Source organism: Xyrauchen texanus, chromosome 27, assembly GCF_025860055.1.
Source record: "Xyrauchen texanus isolate HMW12.3.18 chromosome 27, RBS_HiC_50CHRs, whole genome shotgun sequence".
Classification (NCBI taxonomy): Eukaryota; Metazoa; Chordata; class Actinopteri; order Cypriniformes; family Catostomidae; genus Xyrauchen; species Xyrauchen texanus.
The window spans coordinates 8,219,447-8,243,886 of NC_068302.1; the positions used below are offsets into that span (position 1 = coordinate 8,219,447).

The 24,440-nt window shown below is 39.0% G+C and overlaps 1 protein-coding gene across 1 annotated transcript in view; it reads right to left on the reverse strand.

Annotated features, from left to right (window-relative positions):
- Positions 1-24,440, reverse strand: part of LOC127620822 (protein dispatched homolog 3-like) — a 90,928-nt gene that overhangs the window by 7,729 nt on the left and 58,759 nt on the right. Inside the window, exons 11-19 of the mRNA XM_052094077.1 lie at positions 22,565-22,696; positions 21,437-21,573; positions 20,539-20,708; positions 15,473-15,603; positions 14,623-14,798; positions 7,916-8,042; positions 7,697-7,842; positions 2,084-2,243; positions 1,738-1,851 (exon numbers count right to left, since the gene is read on the reverse strand). Coding sequence (XP_051950037.1) covers positions 1,738-1,851; positions 2,084-2,243; positions 7,697-7,842; positions 7,916-8,042; positions 14,623-14,798; positions 15,473-15,603; positions 20,539-20,708; positions 21,437-21,573; positions 22,565-22,696 — 1,293 coding nt within the window. The remainder of the gene's footprint in view (positions 1-1,737; positions 1,852-2,083; positions 2,244-7,696; positions 7,843-7,915; positions 8,043-14,622; positions 14,799-15,472; positions 15,604-20,538; positions 20,709-21,436; positions 21,574-22,564; positions 22,697-24,440) is intronic.

A 24,440-nucleotide genomic window follows, 5' to 3' on the forward strand; every position in this document is an offset into this window, starting at 1 on the left:
GGATGGGGCATTGCCCGCCTAATTTTTCTTTGTGCCCCCCCCAGTAACTTCTGATGCCCCCCCACCCAGGTTGGATGGTGAAATGAGTTACAATAGCCTAACCTTGATGAAATTAGAGAATGGATCATATTTTCCAGGTCTTTGCTGGAAAGAAAAGGTTTGACTTTAGCAATATATCTCAGGTGGAAAAAGCTATCCTTGAAAATGCCACTAATTTGCTTATTAAAAAGTAATGATAAATCTAAAATCACTCCAAGACTTCTTGCATGATCTTGTACATTCGACGACAGAGGACCAAATGGGTGGTCAGGCCAGGTAAGGAGGACATGGAGGGAACTAAAAGCAGCACTTCAGATTTGCTTTCATTTAATTGTAAAAAATTGTTTGCCAGCCAATGTTTAATATCTTTGAAGCATTTAGGATGTCATCAAATGAACACTTTTTATCTGACTTTTTTTTTTATCTTAAAATTGGGAATTGTCAGCACAACAGTGATGCTGTGCTTCTAGAAAATAGAGCTCAGCAGAAACATTTTCAAAGAAAACCATAAGGGTCCTAAAATTGACCCTTGAGGGACGCCACATGATAAATGAGCTGCCAACCCTAAACTCGAGACGATTGAGATGAATGCTTTGGTCGATAGTGTCGAATGTGGCACTAAGATCTAATAAGACTAAGACAACAGGTGAGCCTGAATAAAATATAATTAGTAACCTTGAGCAAATATTATTAGTAACCTGGTTGGATGCTGAAATGAGACCCAGCATAAAGGTAAAAACACCCCCCAGAAATCTCATTCTAATACCAGCCCTTTCTGGCTCTCTTGTTTGTAACCAAACTGTGTGTAGACAGAACCGTATTTAGCACTAAAAACAGAACTGACAATTATATGCTTCATGAATGGCACTGTGAGAGCTCAGGTAATGCCCTGCAGTGTCATTTGTCAATTTTTAGAGAGCGGTTCTGTTGCATTCAAGGATCATCAAACCATTTTGGAAATCTATTTTCATGTTTTGTTTGACCCATGGGAGTGGGATGAGAGTCTCCTTTCATTTTGCATAATTTGTGTGTTTGTTCAGTCTGAGTAATCACTTGCAGTGATGATATTACCAGTTGAAAGCAAGTTAAATTACGGCCATGTTTGGCGCATTGTATTAACATATAAATGAGATGGGAAAAAAGCAGCACATTTCAAAGGCAATGATTTTTACAAACAGAGCATATTACCTGAGTCATCTAAATTAAATAAAACAACCAAACCAGGCATTTGATCACTATCCAAAAGGAGTATCTATGTATCCTCATTGGAATTTGTTTGGGCATAATTAATTAATCTCAGGAAAACATGTCCAGGTCACATATAACTGTAATATAAAAAATTAAATTAGAAGGATTTTGCACAAATAAAATGCCTATTTCAGGACCATTAAGAAATTTGACCTGGGTATGTTCTGGACAGGATTTGTGAGAATTCTAATGTTTAAATATATCAACACATCAAAACATCTAATGTTATATGTTACAACACAGTTATAAAAGACACATTTTTTTATACAAATAGAAGTGTACTCTAAATGATTGATAAATTGGGACAAAAAGTACTTCGAAACATGTTAGAATACATATGGTATGCCTTTTTTTTTTTTTTTTAAGAAAGTCCTTTAGGCTTCTTTAGTGGATGTACTAACATTTGCAAAGTACTAAATGTTTTACTAAAATGTACTAACAAAAACTTACCCAGAATGCTCAGCAGGATGGGAAGCAGCAGAAGTGGATGAGCCGTAAATACAGCTACAGAGGCTATGCAAATGGCAAGCGACAGCAGCAAACTGTAGAGGGCGCTCTCCACACCTAGAGTCAAGAGAAAGAGCAGAGAAGAGTTCAGGGGTCAATTTGATGTTATTCAATGTAAAATAAATAGAGAATCTAAATACAGTCTCAAACTTATTTTCATGTGGAGTGTCAAGTTAATGGGTACTCGTGTTAATGATGTCTGTGTCACAGACTAATCACTCTTAATTTGGTCATGTATTCAACCAGAGCCATTTTAATCAAAGCTCTGTTCATTTTTTCGCTCCCTTGCCTATAATTTCCATGAAGATCTGTTTCCAGTGTTGGCATGTCTGGAACCCATGCCTCAAGGCAGATGACGCTGGAAGTGAAGCAAGCTCCTTCTGCAGGAAACTCTCCCATTGGAGGAAATCAGAGTGAGTCTGAAATGAAGACTTTCCCTTGTAGGTGGTCTGGATTACAGAGATGATGAGACAAAAAGAAGATGCAGAAATTTTGCAATTGACATTACATGAGGGAATAGTTCATCCCAAAATTGTATTTCTTTACCGATATGCTTACCAGGGGCTTTTCAAAAAACGACCAAAACAAGTAGCTGATAGCTTTGCGAGGAACATATGAAAATTCAAAGTACTCATTGAAAATGTTCTCCTCCGCCATAGCTCCGAAATCTCATTTGTGCTTGCGATCCATTCAAAATATTTAAACATGTTACATCATGATTGGTCAAGAGACATGCAGTAACAAAATTAGTTAATTAACGGAGGTTCAGGAGGAGCATGTTAATTTTAATCTGACAAATCACAGCCCACGAGCAGGAGTGTACAAGCCGCTGATTACCCGCTTCCTGTGCAAACTCTCCTGACATGAGAGTCTTTCCGGCATTCGGACCCGCCCACTGCCTACGAACAGACCCAGGCAGTCGGATCATCAGATGCAACTTCGCAGCAAAGCATTCGGCTCCACCAAACAGCTCTTCCATCCAAACAATCTCATTATTCAACAAAAGCTGCCACAGCAGCTCTTTTGTTTTTAGCAGTATTGACTGCTACCACGTTAAGTGTTATATTTTTTACCCTGTCTTTCTTACTATGTTCCATTCGCGAAGCAGTTTATAGCATGAAGTTGCTACTGCAAAATGGCTGCTCCGGCTCTCTACGTTAAATGTGTAACAGCTCTCTACGACTGCTCATATGTTCTTTTATCTAAACTTGCCACCCAGAAACAGTGCAAGCTGCCTCCGCGAACCGGCGCCGTTACGGCTTCATGCACATAGAGTTTCATTTTTATTTGAAAGTGAGAGAAACATAGATCAACTAATCAATCCAACCACCATTTCAACCCACAGAATTTTTTATTAGGTTCTGCCTCACAGGTGATTCCTGTCAGCCTCATTACATCACCGCAGCTTGTTTAGGGTGTGCTCTATCCAGCGATTGTTCGTCATCTTCTATCATGAGTATCACAATTGTTTCTTCCTCCAAAGTGCCCTTCGGAGCGTGATTTATTCCATTCTGAACACAAGGGCATCATGCAACAGAGAACTCCTTCCAATCGAACGGAAATCTAATGACAACTTCTTTTCAAACCAATGCAGACATTTTAATGCACGCTCGCTGTTGTGCAGCACTCGCTCTGATCGTTCCACAGCGCACTACAGTTATACATGGCCAAATTTGTCTCCGCAAGAGGCGGAAAATGCGCCGCATCCCAACTCATTCATAATCGTCCTGCAACATCTTCCTCTAAGCATTATTGACATATATTAACGTATTGTACAGCAGGGGACAGTCATACTCCTAAGGAGCGAATGGCCTCAAGTGAATCCATCAGTAATGATTGCAAGTCCATTTCTCCTGCATATCAGAATGCAGCACAGATCCAAAGCTCTTATTTCTCAGATCATTTTACACTGTTTTTTTCATCTTGTTTATTAAGATGTATTGTATATCCCAGCACATTTCTTTTGCATTTCTGTATGCAGTGCAGAGCTGCAACTCAATGCATTCCTAGATAATTTCATGCTGTTCACACCTATTGCTATGCGATGCATTTCCTATGGAAGACGTATATTGTACCGGACGTGACAGTCATACTCCTAAGGAGCGAATGAAAACAAGTGAATGATGATTGCAAGTCCATTTCTCCTGCATACCTGTGTGCAGTACAGACCCAAAGCTCTTAATTTTTCTAAAGGTTACTAATATTTATTTTCTCTTCTCCCTCTCTAGACTCATGTCCCCGAAATGTTGACTGCATGCGTTTCCCTCTAATAAGCATTAGCAGTCCACATATTTTCCTCTCAAATAAGCATTAGCAGCCTGAAGTTACCCCTGTACCGGATCAAGTTCAGCCCACTCTCCAGTGGCCGTGGATCTAACTTTCTTAGGATTTCTTAGGGTTATGAAATGTGTATGTTTCACATAAATATGAATATTTTGTAATTTCTACAGAAACGCCTGAAATTGCACCATCCGAAAGGATTTCACCAAAATTACTTCCAGCAGGTCTCTACTAGAGCCCATGTAAAATCCCTTTGATGGGATTGTTCACAGGTTTTCCTCTTGCTTTTTTCAAGACTTTACCATTACCTTCCAAGGAGCCAAAGACGGTAAACATTTAAGTAGCTAGAAAGCACAACCGCGGTGCTCCTACCATTAGCTCAAAGCATCCCTAAGCATCACAAATGGTCTGTCCAGGTGCCAACTTCTGCATATTTCGAGCCTTACGACAGCTACCCGACTCTGCAAAGTAGCGCAAACATGCTGTACAGGTGCCACAACTGTGGCGTCATTCCTGCAAACGGCGCAAATGCACTGTCCAAGCGCTGCATTCATGGGCTTGTTTTCCTTTTATCAAAGTCTGGGGGCATAGCTCATAAATATATATACACATCGCAAACCACAACCCTGCAAAATCTGTACTCTGCACCACCTGCCATTCGAACACAGGGTGGGCTTTTCCGTTCTGACACAGTGAGAACCTATGCAATTTGGGCCACAGGTTCTCCCATTGCAGTATGAGCTCTCCCGTTCGAGTGCAGTGGCAGAGCAGTAATCTTAAAAGCCTTTTAGCTATTCCCGTTAACCTTCGCATTGGCATTTCCTTTGCTCATGGTCGAAATGAGCCTGACAATTGTGCCCTACTCGATACCACAGCAACAGTGCCTCTGCCATGACAAACGTAATAAACTTGTATTCTTAATTAACATTTTGCTTCCTTCAAAGCTGCATATGAATGTAATTTACAAGTTTTCCATAACTAACCTTTTGCTTCCCTTACAGACGAATATAAAGGTAATAAATTGACGTATTCCTAACTAACCATTTGCTCCCCCTACAGGTAAGTACAAATTAAAAAATTATTAATATGTTCTCCACAGGCACTACAGCGCACCCACAGGAGCCTCTTTACCATGCCCCCAAATACTCTAAACTCTGCTCCTGCTGGAGGCCCACTTACTTTACAGCCGCAGCAGCGTTTTACCATGCTTCTGCCGATGCCCTCTGTCTTCGCTTCTCAGCAGCTGCAGTTTGCATTACAGGAGATAGTCATCACCTCCTCCTGTTCTTCTCAAAGCATCATATTTTCCTGTCTATGGGTAGTCTATTGAGTGAGGCTACCTCTGCAAGCAAGCCACATTCTATAGCTTGCTGGTCTACCATTCGAATCGCAGTGTGAGCCAACTCTCGTTCTCATTTTCCCTGTTCGATTGCTTGCTGGGCTTAACTGTTCGAATGCCGTGAGCTCTCTCTCTCTCTATGGAGCAGTCTTCCATTCCAATCGCAGTGTAAGCCCTCCCTTTAGAATGTAGAGTGAGCCAATTCTCATTCTCATTTTCCCTGTTCGATTGCTTGCTGAGCTTACCCGTTCGAATGCCATGAGCTCTCTCTCTCTATAGAGCAGTTTCCTATTCAAATCGCAGTTTGAGCCCTCCCTTTCTAACACAGTGCCAGCCAACTTTCATTCTCACTTTCCCTGTTCTAATGCATGCTGGGCTTACACGTTCAAATACCATGAGCTAAACCTCTCTCTCTTTTGAACATTCTCCCGTTTGAATTGCAGTATGAGCCCTCCCTTTCGAACGCAGCACAAGCCAACTCTCGTTCACATTTTCCCAGTTCAATTGCTTGCTGGGCTTACCCGTTAGTTTTAACCTACCCCATTCTCATGCCATGAGCCCATCCACTTCTACGATGAGTGGTGTCTCCCATTCGAATCACAGTGTAGTCCTCTCGCCCAGCCATCGTACAAGAACGCATCTTCAAACACACTCATAAAGAGCTCCCTCTATAGAGATTTTGTGGGGAAGAACAGTTCAGAAGTATCTGCCAAGCCAATTTACCAAATAGAACAGTTTCTTGCTCGCTGTCCTAGTCATGGTACTGATCTTTCATCTTAATGCCTATTTGGGGGTAATCAGGACTCGAGTCGATTCTCAAGCTCCGAGCCCTCCAGTATACAGACAGAAAGCCAAATACATTTGCTGCTTCAACACAAGATCACATTAACATACGAACTATTGAATTATATTTGACACCAAATTTAGCACGAAGCATCATGAAGCGGCATATTTAATTATGCGCAAACTTGAATGAGATTTGAGAGCTATACGGAGGGAAAGTTTTTTTGAATGAATAATGACTTAAAGCTGAATTGTTTGGCAAGCCCTTTCGACATTTATTCATGCAGGACATGAATTCTATAAATGCAAATTATTGAGTTTAGCAATGGAATTAGTAAAAATTCTAATTTACATATACAATTACATTTGCAATTGTAAAAACGTTCAATCTTGATATATAATTACAGAATTTTACTGTGTTCAAAGGACTTATCCATTGTTTTACTCCCAATTTTGTAATATATATTGTGGTTTAATAGTACAAATGTTTTTATTCGTCCTATTTATTGTATTTATTGGTTTCATTTTTAAATCTCATTTCAACTCATTCTTATGTATTTATTCAAAGATTTTGTATTTAAGAATGGAGAGATGAGTATTTTATTTAAATAATGGTTTGTTCCAATTAGCAAAGGTGGGAAAATTGTGTATTTAAACCATCTGCCACTAGAGGGAGAGGAGGATATGGACGATGAGTGTTTGAGCACATGGACAATGTTGTAGCACTGCTTGAGTGCAAATATACTCTAGGTACTTCTGTTTAGAGAGGGGAGTAGGTACTGCACTTAGTACCAGAAACAGAGTCTCACCCTCACGCCCCCCCTCCCCCTCACAGACACACGTTATACATGTTACGCACACACTTTTACTTGTGAGAGAAAAACAGAGCCTTCATATCAGCGCACACTTGCATCTCAGCAGGGTTGAAAACAGTTGTTAAGGTTTACAATGGAAATATGGCACTCGTGTAAATACTCCGCTGTACTCCCACTCCTTAGTTGGTCCTCGTGGTTACTCACCTCAATCCGGGTGGTGGTGGACAAGTCTCAGTTGCCGCCGCTTCTGAGAACGTCAGTTCGCGCATCTTGTCACGTGGTTCGCTGTGCATGATACCGCGGAGACTCACAGCATGTGGAGACTCATGCTACTCTCTGCGATCCACGTGCCCCATTGAGAGCGAGAACCACTTATTGCAGCCACGTGGAGGTTACCCTATGTGACTCTACCCTCCCTAGCATCCGGGCAAATTTTGGTTGTTTAGGAGACCTGGATGGAGTAACTCCTGGATTTTAACTCGAGACTCCAGGGGTGGTAATCAGCGTCAATACTCACTGAGCTACCCAGGCCCAATAAAACAGCTGTGTGTGTGTGTGTGTGTGTGTGTGTGTGTGTGTGTGTGTGTGTGTGTGTGTGTGTGTCAATGTCAATGACAGAAGTTTAATTTTTAGGTAAACTATTCGTTGTGAAATAGTAATTCATAAAATAAGGCAGTGAACTCACAGATTCAAAAGCCATAGATATCCAGTGCACTCTACCACCCTGCATGCCAACTGCACCATGAGACAGCTGGCCTGGCAAGAGGTTGGGCTCAGGAAGAGAGTGACAGTCAGGATGGAGCAAGGGCAGAATGGAAGTGAGGCTATTACCTGCAAAAGTTAAAGGGATCACAGTAAAACAACGATCAACCACAGGCATTTCTGCTGGATGTTTCAATCTTACCTGATGGCAAACATTGAGCTCCACCAGGCTTCACCAGCTTGGTATTGGCACTGATAGATTTGCACAGCTGGCACAAATGCCCAATCTCATTAAAGAGATCAAAGTCTGGATCAAAGATCACACTTCCCTTTGAGGAAAAATATGCATAAATCAACAGAGCTTCAAAAGAAATGACCCTTATGTAGTTATGCTTTCTATTTGGAATGGACATGATAAATTATGAGTGATAATACTTACTGAGAGTAATTATTAATAATAACTGATGGACATAGCTGAAAATTTGTGTTGATGTTAATACTGTTTTACTGGTCAGATTAATCTGTAGCTTGTTAAAATGCTTTGTGCTACTGTTCATTAAATGGTAGAAACTTCTATCACTGGCTGATTACCAATTTGCATCTACTATGCAATTAAAATAGCACCGCATCTTAATACCCGACTCCTTTGTCACATGTTAGTGTTTGCAATTAATGGCTCCAAGCTAAAATAATTACCTTTAGAGGTCCTGCACTCACTGCTGATTTTAAACTACTAAAATAATTTAAAGTGAACTGTCCATTTCAAAGCACACTTCGAAATACGAAATTCTGTACCTACTCTCAAAAAATTTTTTTTGCTGCTTGTTCAGTTTACTTAATTAAATCAACTAAAGCAAGACAGTTTTAGAACATTTCATTGCAATTTATCCATTTAAATGTGTAAAATGGAACTTAATCCATTTAGTTGGTAGTTGGGACTACATGAATACGCTTTGTGGTGTTAATGTAGCATTGATGAAACTGGGCAGATGGGCCATTTCCCAGCATGCTTTGCATAGGACTCGAAAGGGAGAGTATAACCATAGTATTTGCGGTGTTATTATAGTTAACGGAAACTAAAACGAAAACTACCTAAAATCATTATCGTTAACTAAAAATGAAATTATTAGAAAAAACTGAAACTAAATTAAAATACTTTTTCATAACTCCAAAACTACATCTAAAAATTATCTTGAATTTATTTTCGTTTTTTTTACATAATATGGTGAATATGGACAAAGTGGGACAATTTTGGAAATGTTTCTTTTCTTAACACTTTTATGAATTATGATCCAAATGTCACATAACCTAAAAAATGCCCAATTCTCAATTCGCTCCAAATTCTCATGGTGGCGCAGTGACTCAATCCGGGTAGTGGAGGACGAATCTCAGTTCCCGCGTCTGAGATCGTCAATTCATGCATCTTATCATGTGGCTTGTTGAGCAAGAACCACATTATAGTGACCACAAGGAGGTTACCCCATGTGACTCTACTCTCCTTAGAAACCAGGACAATTTGGTTGCTTAGGAGACCTATAGGATTCACTCAGCACGCCCTGGATTCAAAGTCGCGACTCCAGGGGTGGTAGTTAGCGTCTTTACTCGCTGAGCTACCCAGACATAACCTAACATTATACCTTTAAATAAAGCTTAGGATGTCTTCTACCCTAGTCAAAAGCAAAAATTAAGAAATATTCAATATTGGAAGTAGAACCTTTGAAGATCCTCTTTTTAACAAATCCCAGATGTGTTTAAGCAGCGAAGTGGGACAAAGGAAAAATTATTCTTCAAAAAAATATATATATATTTGAAAGAAATGTTTATATTTTCTTCTACACTTTCACATCATAACATTACGTAAACTTGTATTTTTTTCCATTTTCTTTACCATTGCTTTTCCCACCAGTGGTCATGAAATGAGTTCTGCCACACATCCTATAGTAAAATCATTCATTTTAAACCTCAATAAGATAAAGGGATAGTTGACCGAAAAATGTAAACTCTCTTATCATATAATCATCCACATCCCATCCCAGATGTGAATGACTTTCTTACTTCTGCTGAACACAAACAAAGATTTTTCAGCTCTGTAGGTCCATACAATGCAAGTGAATGGGGTCTGAAAATCTGAAGCTCTAAAAAGCACATAAAGGCAGCATAAAAGTCATCAATAAGACTGCAGTGTTTTAATCCATGTCTTCTGAAGTGATCTAATGTGTTTTGGGTGAGAACAGACCAAAGTGTAACTCCTTTTTAACTGTACATCTTGCAATTGCCATCTACAGGAACGATCACAATTTCAAGATCGATTACACTTACTAGTACAATTCGTAAAGTGCTAGACAGTGCTGGGAAATATAGTCGAGCTTGAAATCATGATTGCAGAGAAGACAGCTGATTTCACAATTTAGAGTAAAAAGGACTCAAATATTGATCTGTTTCTCACTCACACCTATCATATTGCTTCTAAAGTCATGGATTTAACCACTGGGGTCATATGCATAACATTTATGCTGCCTTAATGTTCTTTTTGGAGCTTCAAAGTTTTGCCCCCTATTGACTTGCATTGTGAGGACCAACAGAGCTGACATATTCTTCTAAAAATCAATAAATCTTCATTTGTGTTCAGCAGAAGAAAGTCACACACATCTGGGATGGCATGAGGGTGAGTAAATGATGAGAGAATTCAATTGTAAATAACTCCAAACTCCAAAACTGGCATTTCTCTGTGCAGTCAGCGCCTCTTCTATGAGTTGCGTGAAGTGTCCCTATCTAAGAGGGGAGAGATTGAAACTGCACCCAACTGAGGAACACTCTGTCATGGGGATGCTCATCCCTCGAGCGCGCACTTGCTGCAGCTAGAATATAACGTGATGGCTTGTGAATTATTAAATCATAATATATGTCACTCTGCATTTCTTATCATGAAGAAACTTCCACTAGTTGGGTTTACCCAGTTTAACTTGGTTCTTTCAACACAAAGTGTTTGTGTTGAGATAACACGGTAATTTAACCCTTTAAGCTCGGATGGGCCCACGAGAAAAACATAATATTTGTAGATATATTAATAACTACAGTCTTGACCAACACAAAATAGGTATTGTTTGAAAGCTTAGAAGCTGTACTTTATAATGCATGAAGGCAGTATGACCAAAACTAAACAAGTGCTTTGATATTTGCAGACAAATCAGAAGTGTTCCGTTTTGATAATGTAAAAAAAAGCTGCACTATACATACACTCACCTAAAGGATTATTAGGAACACCTGTTCAATTTCTCATTAATGCAATTATCTAATCAACCAATCACATGGCAGTTGCTTCAATGCATTTAGGGGTGTGGTCCTGGTCAAGACAATCTCCTGAACTCCAAACTGAATGTCAGAATGGGAAAGAAAGGTGATTTAAGCAATTTTGAGCATGGCATGGTTGTTGGTGCCAGACGGGCCGGTCTGAGTATTTCACAATCTGCTCAGTTACTGGGATTTTCACGCACAACCATTTCTAGGGTTTACAAAGAATGGTGTTAAAAGGGAAAAACATCCAGTATGCGGCAGTCCTGTGGGCGAAAATGCCTTGTTGATGCTAGAGGTCAGAGGAGAATGGGCCGACTGATTCAAGCTGATATAAGAGCAACTTTGCCTGAAATAACCACTCGTTACAACCGAGGTATGCAGCAAAGCATTTGTGAAGACACAACACGCACAACCTTGAGGCGGATGGGCTACAACAGCAGAAGACCCCACGGGGTACCACTCATCTCCACTACAAATAGGAAAAAGAGGCTACAATTTGCAAGAGTTCACCAAAATTGGACAGTTGAAGACTGGAAAAATGTTGCCTGGTCTGATGAGTCTCGATTTCTGTTGAGACATTCAGATGGTAGAGTCAGAATTTGGCGTAAGCAGAATGAGAACATGGATCCATCATGCCTTGTTACCACTGTGCAGGCTGGTGGTGGTGGTGTAATGGTATGGGGGATGTTTTCTTGGCACACTTTAGGCCCCTTAGTGCCAATTGTGCATCGTTTAAATGCCATGGCCTACCTGAGCATTGTTTCTGACCATGTCCATCCCTTTATGGCCACCATGTACCCATCCTCTGATGGCTACATCCAGCAGGATAATGCACCATGTCACAAAGCTCGAATCATTTCAAATTGGTTTCTTGTACATGACAATGAGTTCACTGTACTAAAATGGCCCCCACAGTCACCAAATCTCAACCCAATAGAGCATCTTTGGGATGTGGTGGAACGGGAGCTTCGTGCCCTGGATTTGCATCCCACAAATCTCCATCAACTGCAAGATGCTATCCTATCAGTATGGGCCAACATTTCTAAAGAATGCTTTCAGCACCTTGTTGAATCAATGCCACGTAGAATTAAGGCAGTTCTGAAGGCGAAAGGGGGTCAAACACAGTATTAGTATGGCATTCCTAATAATCCTTTAGGTGAGTGTATTATTGCAATCAGTAAAAACATCATACTGATCAAATCTCCATGTGTCATATGTTGTTGGAAAGCTATCAAAGAGTAGAATGCAACCAGTCTATTTGTTTTACTTAGACAAAATATAGCGAGTAATAGCTGAGTATATATCTTTGACAATTATGTTGGTGTTGCGTATATGCCACATTTTCACTTATAACTTCACAAAAAATTAACAGAACATAAAATGTCACATACTGTACTTAGAGTAGATGATTATCTTTCAAACAAGCCCAAACAAAAGGTAATGCATAGATCATTAGATAATCCACATGAAGCACAATGTTACACATGGCACCCAGCAGATTACCATGTAAATGACACAAACTCATTGAGTCAAAAGTCAGTCGCTCTGTGAAATCCATGAACTAAAATCATGTCTCCGTGCTATGCATACCTTTAATCATTGTTCTGATTGCATGTGTAATTAGTTCTTCTGTACATGTATTATGTTGTATTTGTTTGGAGAGGCTTTTGGACACATGGAGACATTTTTGGACACTATGATGAATTATATTTGGATTGCTATAACTTTTGATTGCTTTGTCGTATCAACACCAATTTTTTCTCAGACACAGTTGACATGATTAGGAACAAAACAAAAGATTTTCTGTGCCACCTTATTTACACCCAGAGATATTTAATGTCAAATAAGAAAGAAAAAAAAGCATTTTGGCTGTATTTCATTTATATATATACACTCACCTAAAGGATTATTAGGAACACCATACTAATACTGTGTTTGACCCCCTTTCGCCTTCAGAACTGCCTTAATTCTACGTGGCATTGATTCAACAAGGTGCTGAAAGCATTCTTTAGAAATGTTGGCCCATACTGATAGGATAGCATCTTGCAGTTGATGGAGATTTGTGGGATGCAAATCCAGGGCACGAAGCTCCCGTTCCACCACATCCCAAAGATGCTCTATTGGGTTGAGATTTGGTGACTGTGGGGGCCATTTTAGTACAGTGAACTCATTGTCATGTACAAGAAACCAATTTGAAATGATTCGAGCTTTGTGACATGGTGCATTATCCTGCTGGAAGTAGTCATCAGAGGATGGGTACATGGTGGCCATAAAGGGATGGACATGGTCAGAAACAATGCTCAGGTAGGCCGTGGCATTTAAACGATGCCCAATTGGCACTAAGGGGCCTAAAGTGTGCCAAGAAAACATCCCCCACAAGATTACACCACCACCACCAGCCTGCACAGTGGTAACAAGGCATGATGGATCCATGTTCTCATTCTGTTTACGCCAAATTCTGACTCTACATCTGAATGTCTCAACAGAAATCGAGACTCATCAGACCAGGCAACATTTTTCCAGTCTTCAACTGTCCAATTTTGGTGAGCTCTTGCAAATTGTAGCCTTTTTTCCTATTTGTAGTGGAGATGAGTGGTACCCCGTGGGGTCTTCTGCTGTTGTAGCCCATCCGCCTCAAGATTGTGCGTGTTGTGGCTTCACAAATGCTTTGCTGCATACCTCGGTTGTAACGAGTGGTTATTTCAGGCAAAGTTGCTCTTCTATCAGCTTGAATCAGTCGGCCCATTCTCCTCTGACCTCTAGCATCAACAAGGCATTTTCGCCCACAGGACTGCCGCATACTGGATGTTTTTCCCTTTTAACACCATTCTTTGTAAACCCTAGAAATGGTTGTGCGTGAAAATCCCAGTAACTGAGCAGATTGTCAAATACTCAGACCGCCCGTCTGGCACCAACAACCATGCCATGCTCAAAATTGCTTAAATCACCTTTCTTTCCCATTCTGACATTCAGTTTGGAGTTCAGGAGATTGTTTTGACCAGGACCACACCCCTAAATGCATTGAAGCAACTGCCATGTGATTGGTTGATTAGATAATTGCATTAATGAGAAATTGAACAGGTGTTCCTAATAATCCTTTAGGTGAGTGTATAATATATATATATAATAATTTTCTTTCAGCAGTTTCATATGCTGAGAGTCTCAGAATGTATCATAATCTATATCATAATTTTTTTTTAAACGTTTTCTTTACAATGATACCAAACACTTGACCTTCCTAATATTCGTTGAGTTATAAGCTTTTAATTTTGTGTATGTCATTGAAACAGGAACTCTTTAAAAACACATTCAGCGCTTAACAGGTTAAAAAACAACTAATTTCAAACACATGGAGCCACGATTAAATGATTCAATCAAGTTTAGCGAAAGAGCTATTCTTTTTGTGTAGCAAAGACCTACCGTTTACAATTTCTACCAGTGCCATGCTATGTTCAACATGATATAAGATGCACTACTCCTCATGTTGCATACTAATTGGGATACAGCCACAGTGGTTTTCTGGTAAGTAACAAGCTGATGTTATCCTTGAGTATCAGCAATTATGATTGGACATCCCATTTTTTTCACACTGGAAATAATTGAATTCTGACTCACAAGGTCTCCAATAACATGGTTGTCTGAATGCTGAGTGCGGTTAACTCCCAGTATACCAAAAACAACAAACACCATGGCTCCAGTGTCCACTAGAGGGCGCACTGCTGGTTTACCACATCCACCTCCACTGCAGGGGTTAAATCCTGATGTTCTAGAGATCTTAACCTGAGTGGGGACTGATGAGATATAGAATATGTGGCTGATGTTAATGAAAGATTAAAAAAGTGTCTACTTTCCAAATAAGAATGTAAAAGAAAGATTAGGCGAGAACGGGGTTGGTTGGAATACATTTCTTGTCATTTGGAAATGACTGTCACAAATCATTACACATATTTATGATAGAAAACAAACATGTGTTGTTCTGTTGTCCTCGTTTAAAATAAAATTTTACTTGTTGTTCTGTTTGTTGCTTCTCTCTTAAAACTATATATTTTGTACACTTTACACCCCACAACCTGTGCCAACATAACCGTGACCATTAATTGACAAAAGTCAATAAATATTTGGTGACATAGAATGTGTTTTTTGGAACAAAAGCTTCCATTTGTTCCTACTTGTAGTATCTTAACCTTTGTTCCACAAGAGATATTCAACAAAGTATGTAAAGTGTGCCAACCAACCTCAGTCTCACCTATTTTTGAATGCAACATTTCAAGTAACGTTTATATCGTCTACAACACAATTAGACCATATAGACAGATTGAAAAACCTCAGATTTAGATATTTGAATCAGCTTTGGAGTTCTACAGTATTTTAAGACCCTTTTTGAATACTGACTTACATGAAATCTGATTAAATGTACAATCTCAAATACATTTTACAACAGAGATGGCCAATTTCAATGGGGTACCTGAAGGTATTGGGGCATAGAAACTGCCCTGATTGGGTCCATCAGGACCGGAGTTGAACACACACCCTGGTGGCCCGTCACAAACACGACTGGGGTATGGGCTGATCATGTGCTGGGCAAAATAGAGCTTCCTGCCAAAAGAGACAAATTTACACAATATAAAAAAAGAAACAGAAGATCAATGAATCTTCCAACACTCGTTGAGAACAAGTCCAGGTCATATTTTAACCTAAAATGAAAAAAGAAAAAGAAATGAGAACTATATTTTACTAAACGTATATTTTACAAATGAAATGAAGTTGTTTTTATGACATTCAGCTTTTTTGCATTATTTTCTTAACAGTTAAGCACATGTCTCATGACATCACGTCACGTAATGAAACAAAACAAACAAAATAATTCACATTACTGAAATGGGAGGAAACTATAATGCTATATTATCTATTCTAAATAGGTAACACTTTACAATAAGTTCCATTAGTTAGCATGAACTAACAGTGAGCAATACTTTTACAGATTTTATTAATCTTGGTTGGTTTTAATTTCAACATATAGTGATATATTTTTTAAATCAAAATATTGTATATGTTAACATTAGTTAATGCGCTATGAACTCACAATAACCAATTTAATTTTTATTAACTAATATTTACGAAGATTAATACATGCTGTTAAAAAAATGAATTGTTTATTGTTAGTTCATGATACCCAATGCATTAATGAATGGAACCTTACTGTAAAATGTTACCATTTTAATTGTAAAGTATTTATAGACCATGGTTAAGTGTCTTAAAATGAATGTCAAAATTCAATAAATATATAAATATAATAATAATAATCTTAATGCTCCTTAAAATAACCTTCATCTTTATGCAAAATATGTTAATTGTGTCATTGTTTACTCAATCTCATGTGGTTCAAAACTCTCAAATTACTTTCTTTCTTCAGTGGAACACAAAAGGTGATTTAAAAAATAAATAAATAATATATATATATATATATATACTGGCCACTTTTTTCATATAATAAAAGTAAAAGAGGACTAAGGTTGTAAAACTCCAAAATGAAATAAAAAATGCATTCTTATAGTATCATAAAAGCGATCCATGCAATTTTTGTACTATATTTCAAGTCTTTGAAGACACATGATAGCTTTGTGTGAAGAACTGAAATTTAAGCACATAAAGGAGCCAATATACTCCTAGCAAAATCGCAGAACGACCAGTGTAACATAATTTCATGTAAAGTTTGGCCAAAATAAATGTGTTTTGAGTTTGTTGAACTCTCAGGAAAATGTTGCACCAGTTGCGGATCACCATCAAACTGCCATTGGTCCATGTCATTGGTGGTTTGACCCAGTGCGCCACCTACTTTGAGAGCAACATTTTTGTTTTGTTCACAAGATTAGTCAACATGAACACACTGGTGTGCAAAGTTACCGAGCAAACTTACATAAATATGATGTCTACAAAAGGAACCAAATCTACTTAAAATGCCCATTCAAGCTATTGTTTGATATGCTGCTTCACTCATGTGACGTCTGCAGCCAAAAGCCATTCACAAATCTGCCCAAAGTAAGATATGCCTCTAATCATCATTCTTTTGTTTTTATTCTGCCCTTAACACTCTTTTATTTACCCATCTTTGCAATAGTATCAATGTCATCACAAAATTAATATTATTATGATCTTGTGTATAGTGCATTAGTGTCATGAATGCAGAATGTAAACATGACAAATTACACATTATATACTGCACAAACAGTGGCAAGAAAAAGTAATTCATTGCTCAAAAAATTCGATCTCATCTTCATTAAAGTCACAAGTATAAACACAGCACAATGTGTTTAAGCTTACAACACGCAAACAATTATAATATTTCATGTCTTTATTGAACACATCCTGTTAAACATTAACAGTGCTGTGGAAAAAGTAAGTGAATCCATATGGAAAAAATGCTAATTTATTGTCAGGAGTTGGAAAACCTGGCATCCAATTAATGAAACAAGATTGGATGTGTGGATTAGAGCTACTTTTGCTATTCAAAAGAAGCTTCTGCTGACGTGGACCATGCCTCACAAAAAAGAGCTCTCAGAAAACCTATGATCAAGATATGTTGCTTTGAATAAAGCTGGAAAGGGTAACAAAGTTATATTGAAGAGCTTAGATCTGTAAGACAAATTGTCTATAAATAGAGACGTTTTAGTACTGTGGCTACTCTCCCTAGAAATGGCTGTCCAGCCAATATGACTTAAAGGGGTTATGTCATGCTTTTTTTTACTTAATATCACTTCTAATATCAGTAAAGGATTTTGCACAAAAACAATCATTATGTAGTTCTAAATGACCTTTTCTCTCACTGTCTCTGGCCCTCTGTCTGAAACACTCAGTTTTCTGTGCTGCCCCTTTAAGACTTCATTATACATGCCAACTGTGTTATGATTGGCTAACATATTTTATTAGCAGCCCCCCTCCCCCACACACACAACACTCATGGAACTGTTTTCTTTTTTCTAGAATAAACAAATGAAAATATGCAAGCGATTTACCTGAAAAACTTTGTTCAGGCAATTGTTAATAACTATATGTCCCAATGAATGTGAAGCACACAATCAAACTACTACAGTTCGACTGAAATAACAATCTGAAACTGAACAATGTCAGCATGCTGATTCTCCCTATCACTTATATTAGGAATATGACAATTTTAGAAATAAAAGGTTTGTTGATACAGTAATGCACTATAAAGCTGAGAACAGTTAAAATAGCCCAGACAAATGCAAGCTGCGAATGTGAAGGGTTAATACATCTGTATCCAGCTTGACTGGACTGTTGGCCCATGTGTTCGCCTCTGTAGGGAAGTAGGCGTAAATACGCCTTCTGAAGGAAACACGGTGTCTCACCAATGATCATTGTCACCAGGTGATCATGAATGGGGATTGCCGTCCAACTATTATGCTGCTTAAATATGTGACAAGGGGCATCCAGATGTGTTTATATCTGCCAAAACACGGGACATTTTTGGTAAAACTAGACATATGAGATGCAGTCACTATACTACACATCTGCCTTTCGTTGCACTATGCGCTACATTTCTTCTTACAGTATAAAATAATTATCCCTCACATTAAAAGTTTGTGAGAAATTGTGCATTTCAAAAGGCTATGCAGAGATGCTAAATTTCCTCAGCCAGAAACATCCCAACATTTTCGACTCTTCCCTGGCATTGCGATCACTTTGTTAGTTCAATAACAACTACAGTAATAGTTCCTCTATGTGTAATGGAATGGCTGCACCTGTCCAGCTCTCTCCATGACACTCACTCGAGCTGTGCACCAGCGGGCGGGTCAAAGAGGTGATGATGTAAATGGAGGCATATGCAGATATATGGATGTAGAGAACGAGGCGTTTCTGAAGCTTGGTGTCAATAAATCCTCATTTTGGACTGGGAAGGAAGTTCTCCGTTCTGAAACTTACTGTATGTTTTTGTAGTAAAATTAACTCTTATATGTCAAAAGATCAAGGAAAATTTGATTCCTCATGACATGACCCCTTTAAAGGGCGCACAGTAGAATGCTAAATGAGGTACAAAATAACCTTAGAGTGACAGCTAAAGACTTGAAGGAATCATTGGAACAGCATACAAACATGATAACATCATACCAACGGTGAAGTATGATAGAGGGAGCATCATGATTTGGGGCTGATTTGCTGCTTCGGGCCCTGGACCGCTAGCCATCATCGAGGGAAAATTAATTCCCAAGTATATGGTAAATAGTCTGCACTTATATAGCACCTTTTTAACCTTAACAGTATTCAAAACACTTTACACTGTGACACATTCACCCATTCATACACCAATGGCGGCAGAGCTGCCATGCAAGGCACTAGCCTGCCATTGGGAGCAACTTGGGGTTCAGTGTCTTGCCCAAGAACACTTTGGCATGTGGAGTTGTGTGGGCCGGGATTTGAACCACCAATCCTGCGATTAATGGCCAAACCGCTCTACCAACTGAGCCAGGTATATCAAGATATCCTACAGGATAATGTCAGGGTGGCTGTGTTTCAGTAGAAGTTGGATGATGCAGCAAGAAAATGACCCTTAACATCAAAGTAAATCCACAACAGAATGGCTTCAAAAAACAAAATCCCCTTTTTGGAGGGGCCCAGTCAGAGCTCAGATCTTAACCCAATAGAAACGCTGTGTAATGACCTCAAGAGAGCTGTTCACACCAGACATCCTAAGAATATGGCTGAGCTGAAGCAGTTCTATAAGGAAGAATGGTCCCAAATTCCTTCTAAACGTTGTGCAGGTCTAATCCGCAACTTCCGAAAACACTAGGATTAAATCCTAGGGTTCACTTTTCCACAGCACTGTGAATGTTTAATGGGATGTGTTCAATAAAGACATGAAATATTATAATTGTTTGTGTGTTGAAAGCATAAGCACATTGTGTTTGTCTATACTTGTGACTTTAATTACGATGAAATCACATTTATTGAGCATATAATGCAGAAAACCAGCTAATTCCAAAGGTTTCACATCCTTTTCTTGCCACTGTATATTACTTTAAATCATCAGCGTGGTTAAAACCGCTTCTTTTACTGATCTCATGTGGATTCTATTTATAGAATGAGGAATATACAGTAGTCATTAATTACACACTTTAATGTCATATTAGTTGATGTTTTGCATGTAGTCTTATGTGTCCCCATATTTTAATGCTTCCCTAAACACCATTGCTTAGCTGCTCCGAACTTCTTTCCAGCACTAAGGGGAGAACAAAGAAGAACTTCGCCATGAATGTCATCGACTACTTTTGTGATACTTTAGTGGTTCTTGTGTTGATTGGAGCTTGCCCGCCCACGTCCTCAATCATATACATTTGGAACAAGATGAGGGTAAGTAAACAATATAATTTTAATATTTGTGTGAACTATCCCGCTAAGGTTTATAGGGTTAAATGTTGCTCAGTGGAGAGGTAGTTTTGCTCTGGCATGCACATAAAAATAATCTCAATCAGTCACGGGTTATCTCGGAACATTACATCTACTCCTGTTCTTCACCTGCTGTGCTGTTGCTCATCCAAAGCCACGTAGAATTCAAACTCTGATATCCAGTGCCGGCTACCATCACATGACCGTAGAGTAAGCATCCACCGGGGGCGGGGGTGATAGGCGTGAGACACACACACGGTCATCCGCGTGCTGAAGTTGCTATGGGGACTACTGTAGGCCTGTTACCGTGACAACACATCAATCAGTGTTTGTCAGCTCAGATGGAATGGGGCTATAAGGGCAATTGAAGCATGCCGAGGTGATATGAACACACATCACACACATAATGGCACATAAATTCCTCGGCGGATGATGGAATTTGGGGGCCGTGGAATAAATTGTCTACATTAAAAGATTTCATTTTTTTTCAGTAAAGCATTAGCAAATAGGCGGTAAGGGAATTTATTCTGTGAAGCGAAGGAATTAAGCAATGTAAAAAAAACATGTTTGCCAAACATAATTATGTTTTCAAGAAAATGGCTTGAAAATGCTGTTTCAAGAAAAACATTTCTCATAGCAAAAATGTTTCCTTTGGATAATTTACCCACAAATGAAAATTCTGTTATTGCTGTCCATGGAACATGGATTGGATGTCATGGCATCATCAATGCAGTGCTTCAATGCAGCTTTTTCTATGGAACTGAGACTGTCAGTCCCTAACATTCTGCCAAACATCGCCCATTGTTTTCCACGGTAGAAAGAAAGTCATGCGGTTTTGGAACAACATGAGGGTGAATAAATGCTCACAGAATTTTCATTTTGGGCTGAACTATTCCTTTTAATGATACATTACTGTATGTAAAAAAAACACTTTTAAATGATGATGTTCAAATGACAATAGACTAGATGTGTGTATGCATTTATTTATATATAGCTGTCCATTTGAAAATATAATTTGCATATAGACCTGAAAGAATGGGACATCTCCATGCCCAGTTGAGGATGCTTGCCAGGGTTTGGGTACGCTGGCACTCAGTGAATAGCGATAGAGAGTGACCGGTGAGGCCAGCTCCAACTTAAAGACATAGACTGTGAGAAAACCACCTATGAAATAACAGTTTCACACAAACAGTGTTTTAGTACAAACAGCAGTGCCAGGAGAACATCCAAATGTTTGTTTTTACTTTCCATTAGATTCATGAGGTTAATGCATACACTGTAGAAATGTTGCCCAAAAATTCAAGCATTATAAAACATACAGCTTTGGTGCTGGATGCTGATTGGTCAATACAACATTCGCCATGCTATTGAATGATATAGTAGCAGCTACAGTCTACGTGAAATACCTGTTCACTACTGTACATACCACTCATTGTGGCCAACTATTAATCTCAGTTTACATATTAGTTTCTACACAGCATATTCGATGGATGGATGGCACATAATGAATTTGCATAATAAAATAATATATTTTACATTTACATTTATGTATTTGGCAGACGCTTTTATCCAAAGTGACTTACAGAGCCCTTATTACAGGGATAAGTGCCTTGCTCAAGGACACAATGGTGGTGGCGGCTGTGGGGATCGAACCAGCGACCTTCTGATTACCAGATTACCAGTTATGTGCTTTAGACCACTACACCACCACCACTCCATATTAAGAATAATAAATTAGTTAAATAGTTTAATAGTAGCTGGTTCAAGCTAGCTTAGATAGTTGATCAAGTGGTTGGCACAAGGTTGACTTGGGAGACCATTTTATCAAATTGGTTAGTATGTTAATGACACTGAATTGAGCTATCTGAACAATAAACGACTTGCAATAACAGTGCTTGATCTTCACCAACACTATACAACCAATTACATCCCCCAAAAATGCAAGCACTGTTATTGCAGTGTTAGCTTATTTAGTGTCAGTTTATTTTTCAATTAGTACAATTTAGTGTGCTTTCTTTTCCAAAGACATTTGTCATTAATATCCTTCCATTGGTTAGAGCTTGTAGACCATCTTAGCTAAGCAGGTTGTGACACGGTTGAATGGTTTACATGATCTTAAACAACTTGAACCTACCAGTAGAGTAGAAAAGCAAACCTGTGAGTGTCTGTGCTGTGTTGTTGGGTGCTGGTTTGGTCTGGTTCGGGTGAATTATTGGATGTTTTCCTGAGGTAGAGCTGGTGGAGTCAGCAATGTTGTGCAGATTATGAGGTCGCTCCATAAAAACACCTGTAAGACGCAAAGAGGTAGGACAGGTCAGTCTGTTCCAGTTTCTTAAATGTCATGTCTCAAATTAAGTGCTAAAACCCTTGTAAACTTCTTTCTTTTTCGGAACACAAAAGGAGAAATTTGAGAAAATCTCCTGCTCGTTGTTGTCCATACCATGGCAGTGGATAGTGCCACATCCACACTAACACGTTTTCATTTGAAAATGCTTTTATTTTGCGTTTTGGCCTTCTGTCCACACTGAGACTGTGTCTTTGTCCAGCGAAAACAGAGCTTTTCGAAAATGATTACGCATTTGTTGTCATGTGACACAGTCAAGTCAAGTGATCCAAGATGGCAGCCCACGTTGTAGTGGCGCCGTTGTGCCTGCTATCCAATTTGATGGCATTGTTAAAGATAAATGTTACTTTGTACAACCTTCACATTGCATTCCTTCAAACGCAATGGGAAGTTTACTCGGAATTGCTGTCTGACGGCAAAGCACGAGGACAAATGCGTTTTAGACAGTACATGGAAAGGAGGCGGCGAGAACCGGCTTGACAATATAAATAATAGTTTCATATAAAACTCTTCAGTCGGACCTTATCCCTGTCGAGGGCTAATAAGCCTGGTTAGGGGCCGGGTGTGCATAATCCTGACCTGGCCCTAAATGTTTTCAGATATTTCAGCGTGGACGAGCAACATTTGTAAAACGGCAGTGATGTTTTAAAAACGAAAACGCAGCTTTCAAATTAACCGGATTAATGTGGATGTATTATAAGTATCAAAAGGACTCAAAGTATAATTTAGAAGTGTAATAAATATTAATATGTGACTCATGCATCGTTCTAAAGGCATACAATAAGGAATGGTGAGAAACAATCTTCTATTGAAAAGACATGCAGGCTTGAGTGAAGTTTAAGATGCCATTTATTTGATAAATGTAAAACAGAAAGTAATGTCTCTCTCTTTGGCGTAGGCTCCGTTCAGCGGTCCGAGAGAGTTGTACCCGGAACCGTCATGTCCTGCCAGAGATAGGAGGCAGGGACGAGGAGCCTACCCCTGTGCGGGACAGGGCTCAACTGGTGGTGGTGGGGTGGTGGAGGTTGCTGTGTTAGCACACTGAAACAGCAATGTGATAGATTGTGAGCAGACTTATAAAGCAATGGCTTACATGCGATTGGCTAGGAATTACCCAGCTAATGATGTGATGATGTACAGCTGCTGGTCTTCCTGCTAGAACTACGCTGCACTTCCATTGAAATCCGATATATTATTTAGTGAAATTTTTTAGCTACTTTTGCTGTCCAGTGCGCTTTTATGAAAGTGCACGAGAGCAGCAGTTCTCGCGGCCACCATTCGCAAGATGGGGCGTTCAAGCGAGAATTTGCTTTGTTATAGCTACAACCGGATCACTACAAAGGTATTCACAACAGAAAACAAAACACTGCTGCACATAAACCAGAGAATCGAACTTTCAAAGCTGAATAGGAAATGCATTTCTATGACCAGCCTTATTGTATGAACCGGATCTGCCTGCAATATTTCACACTCAAATTTAAAAGCTCACATTCACACATACTGTGGACTAATTGCAAAAGAACTGGTCTAATTTTTTCAAAGATCCCCCCAAATAAAAAAGACTCAAATTATTCATAAATAATTTTCTATGTATATATATATATATATATATATATATATATATTCTTTTTTATGTTTTTTTTATCACTGCTGACTTTATAACTGTATGTTAATTTTATAAACATGT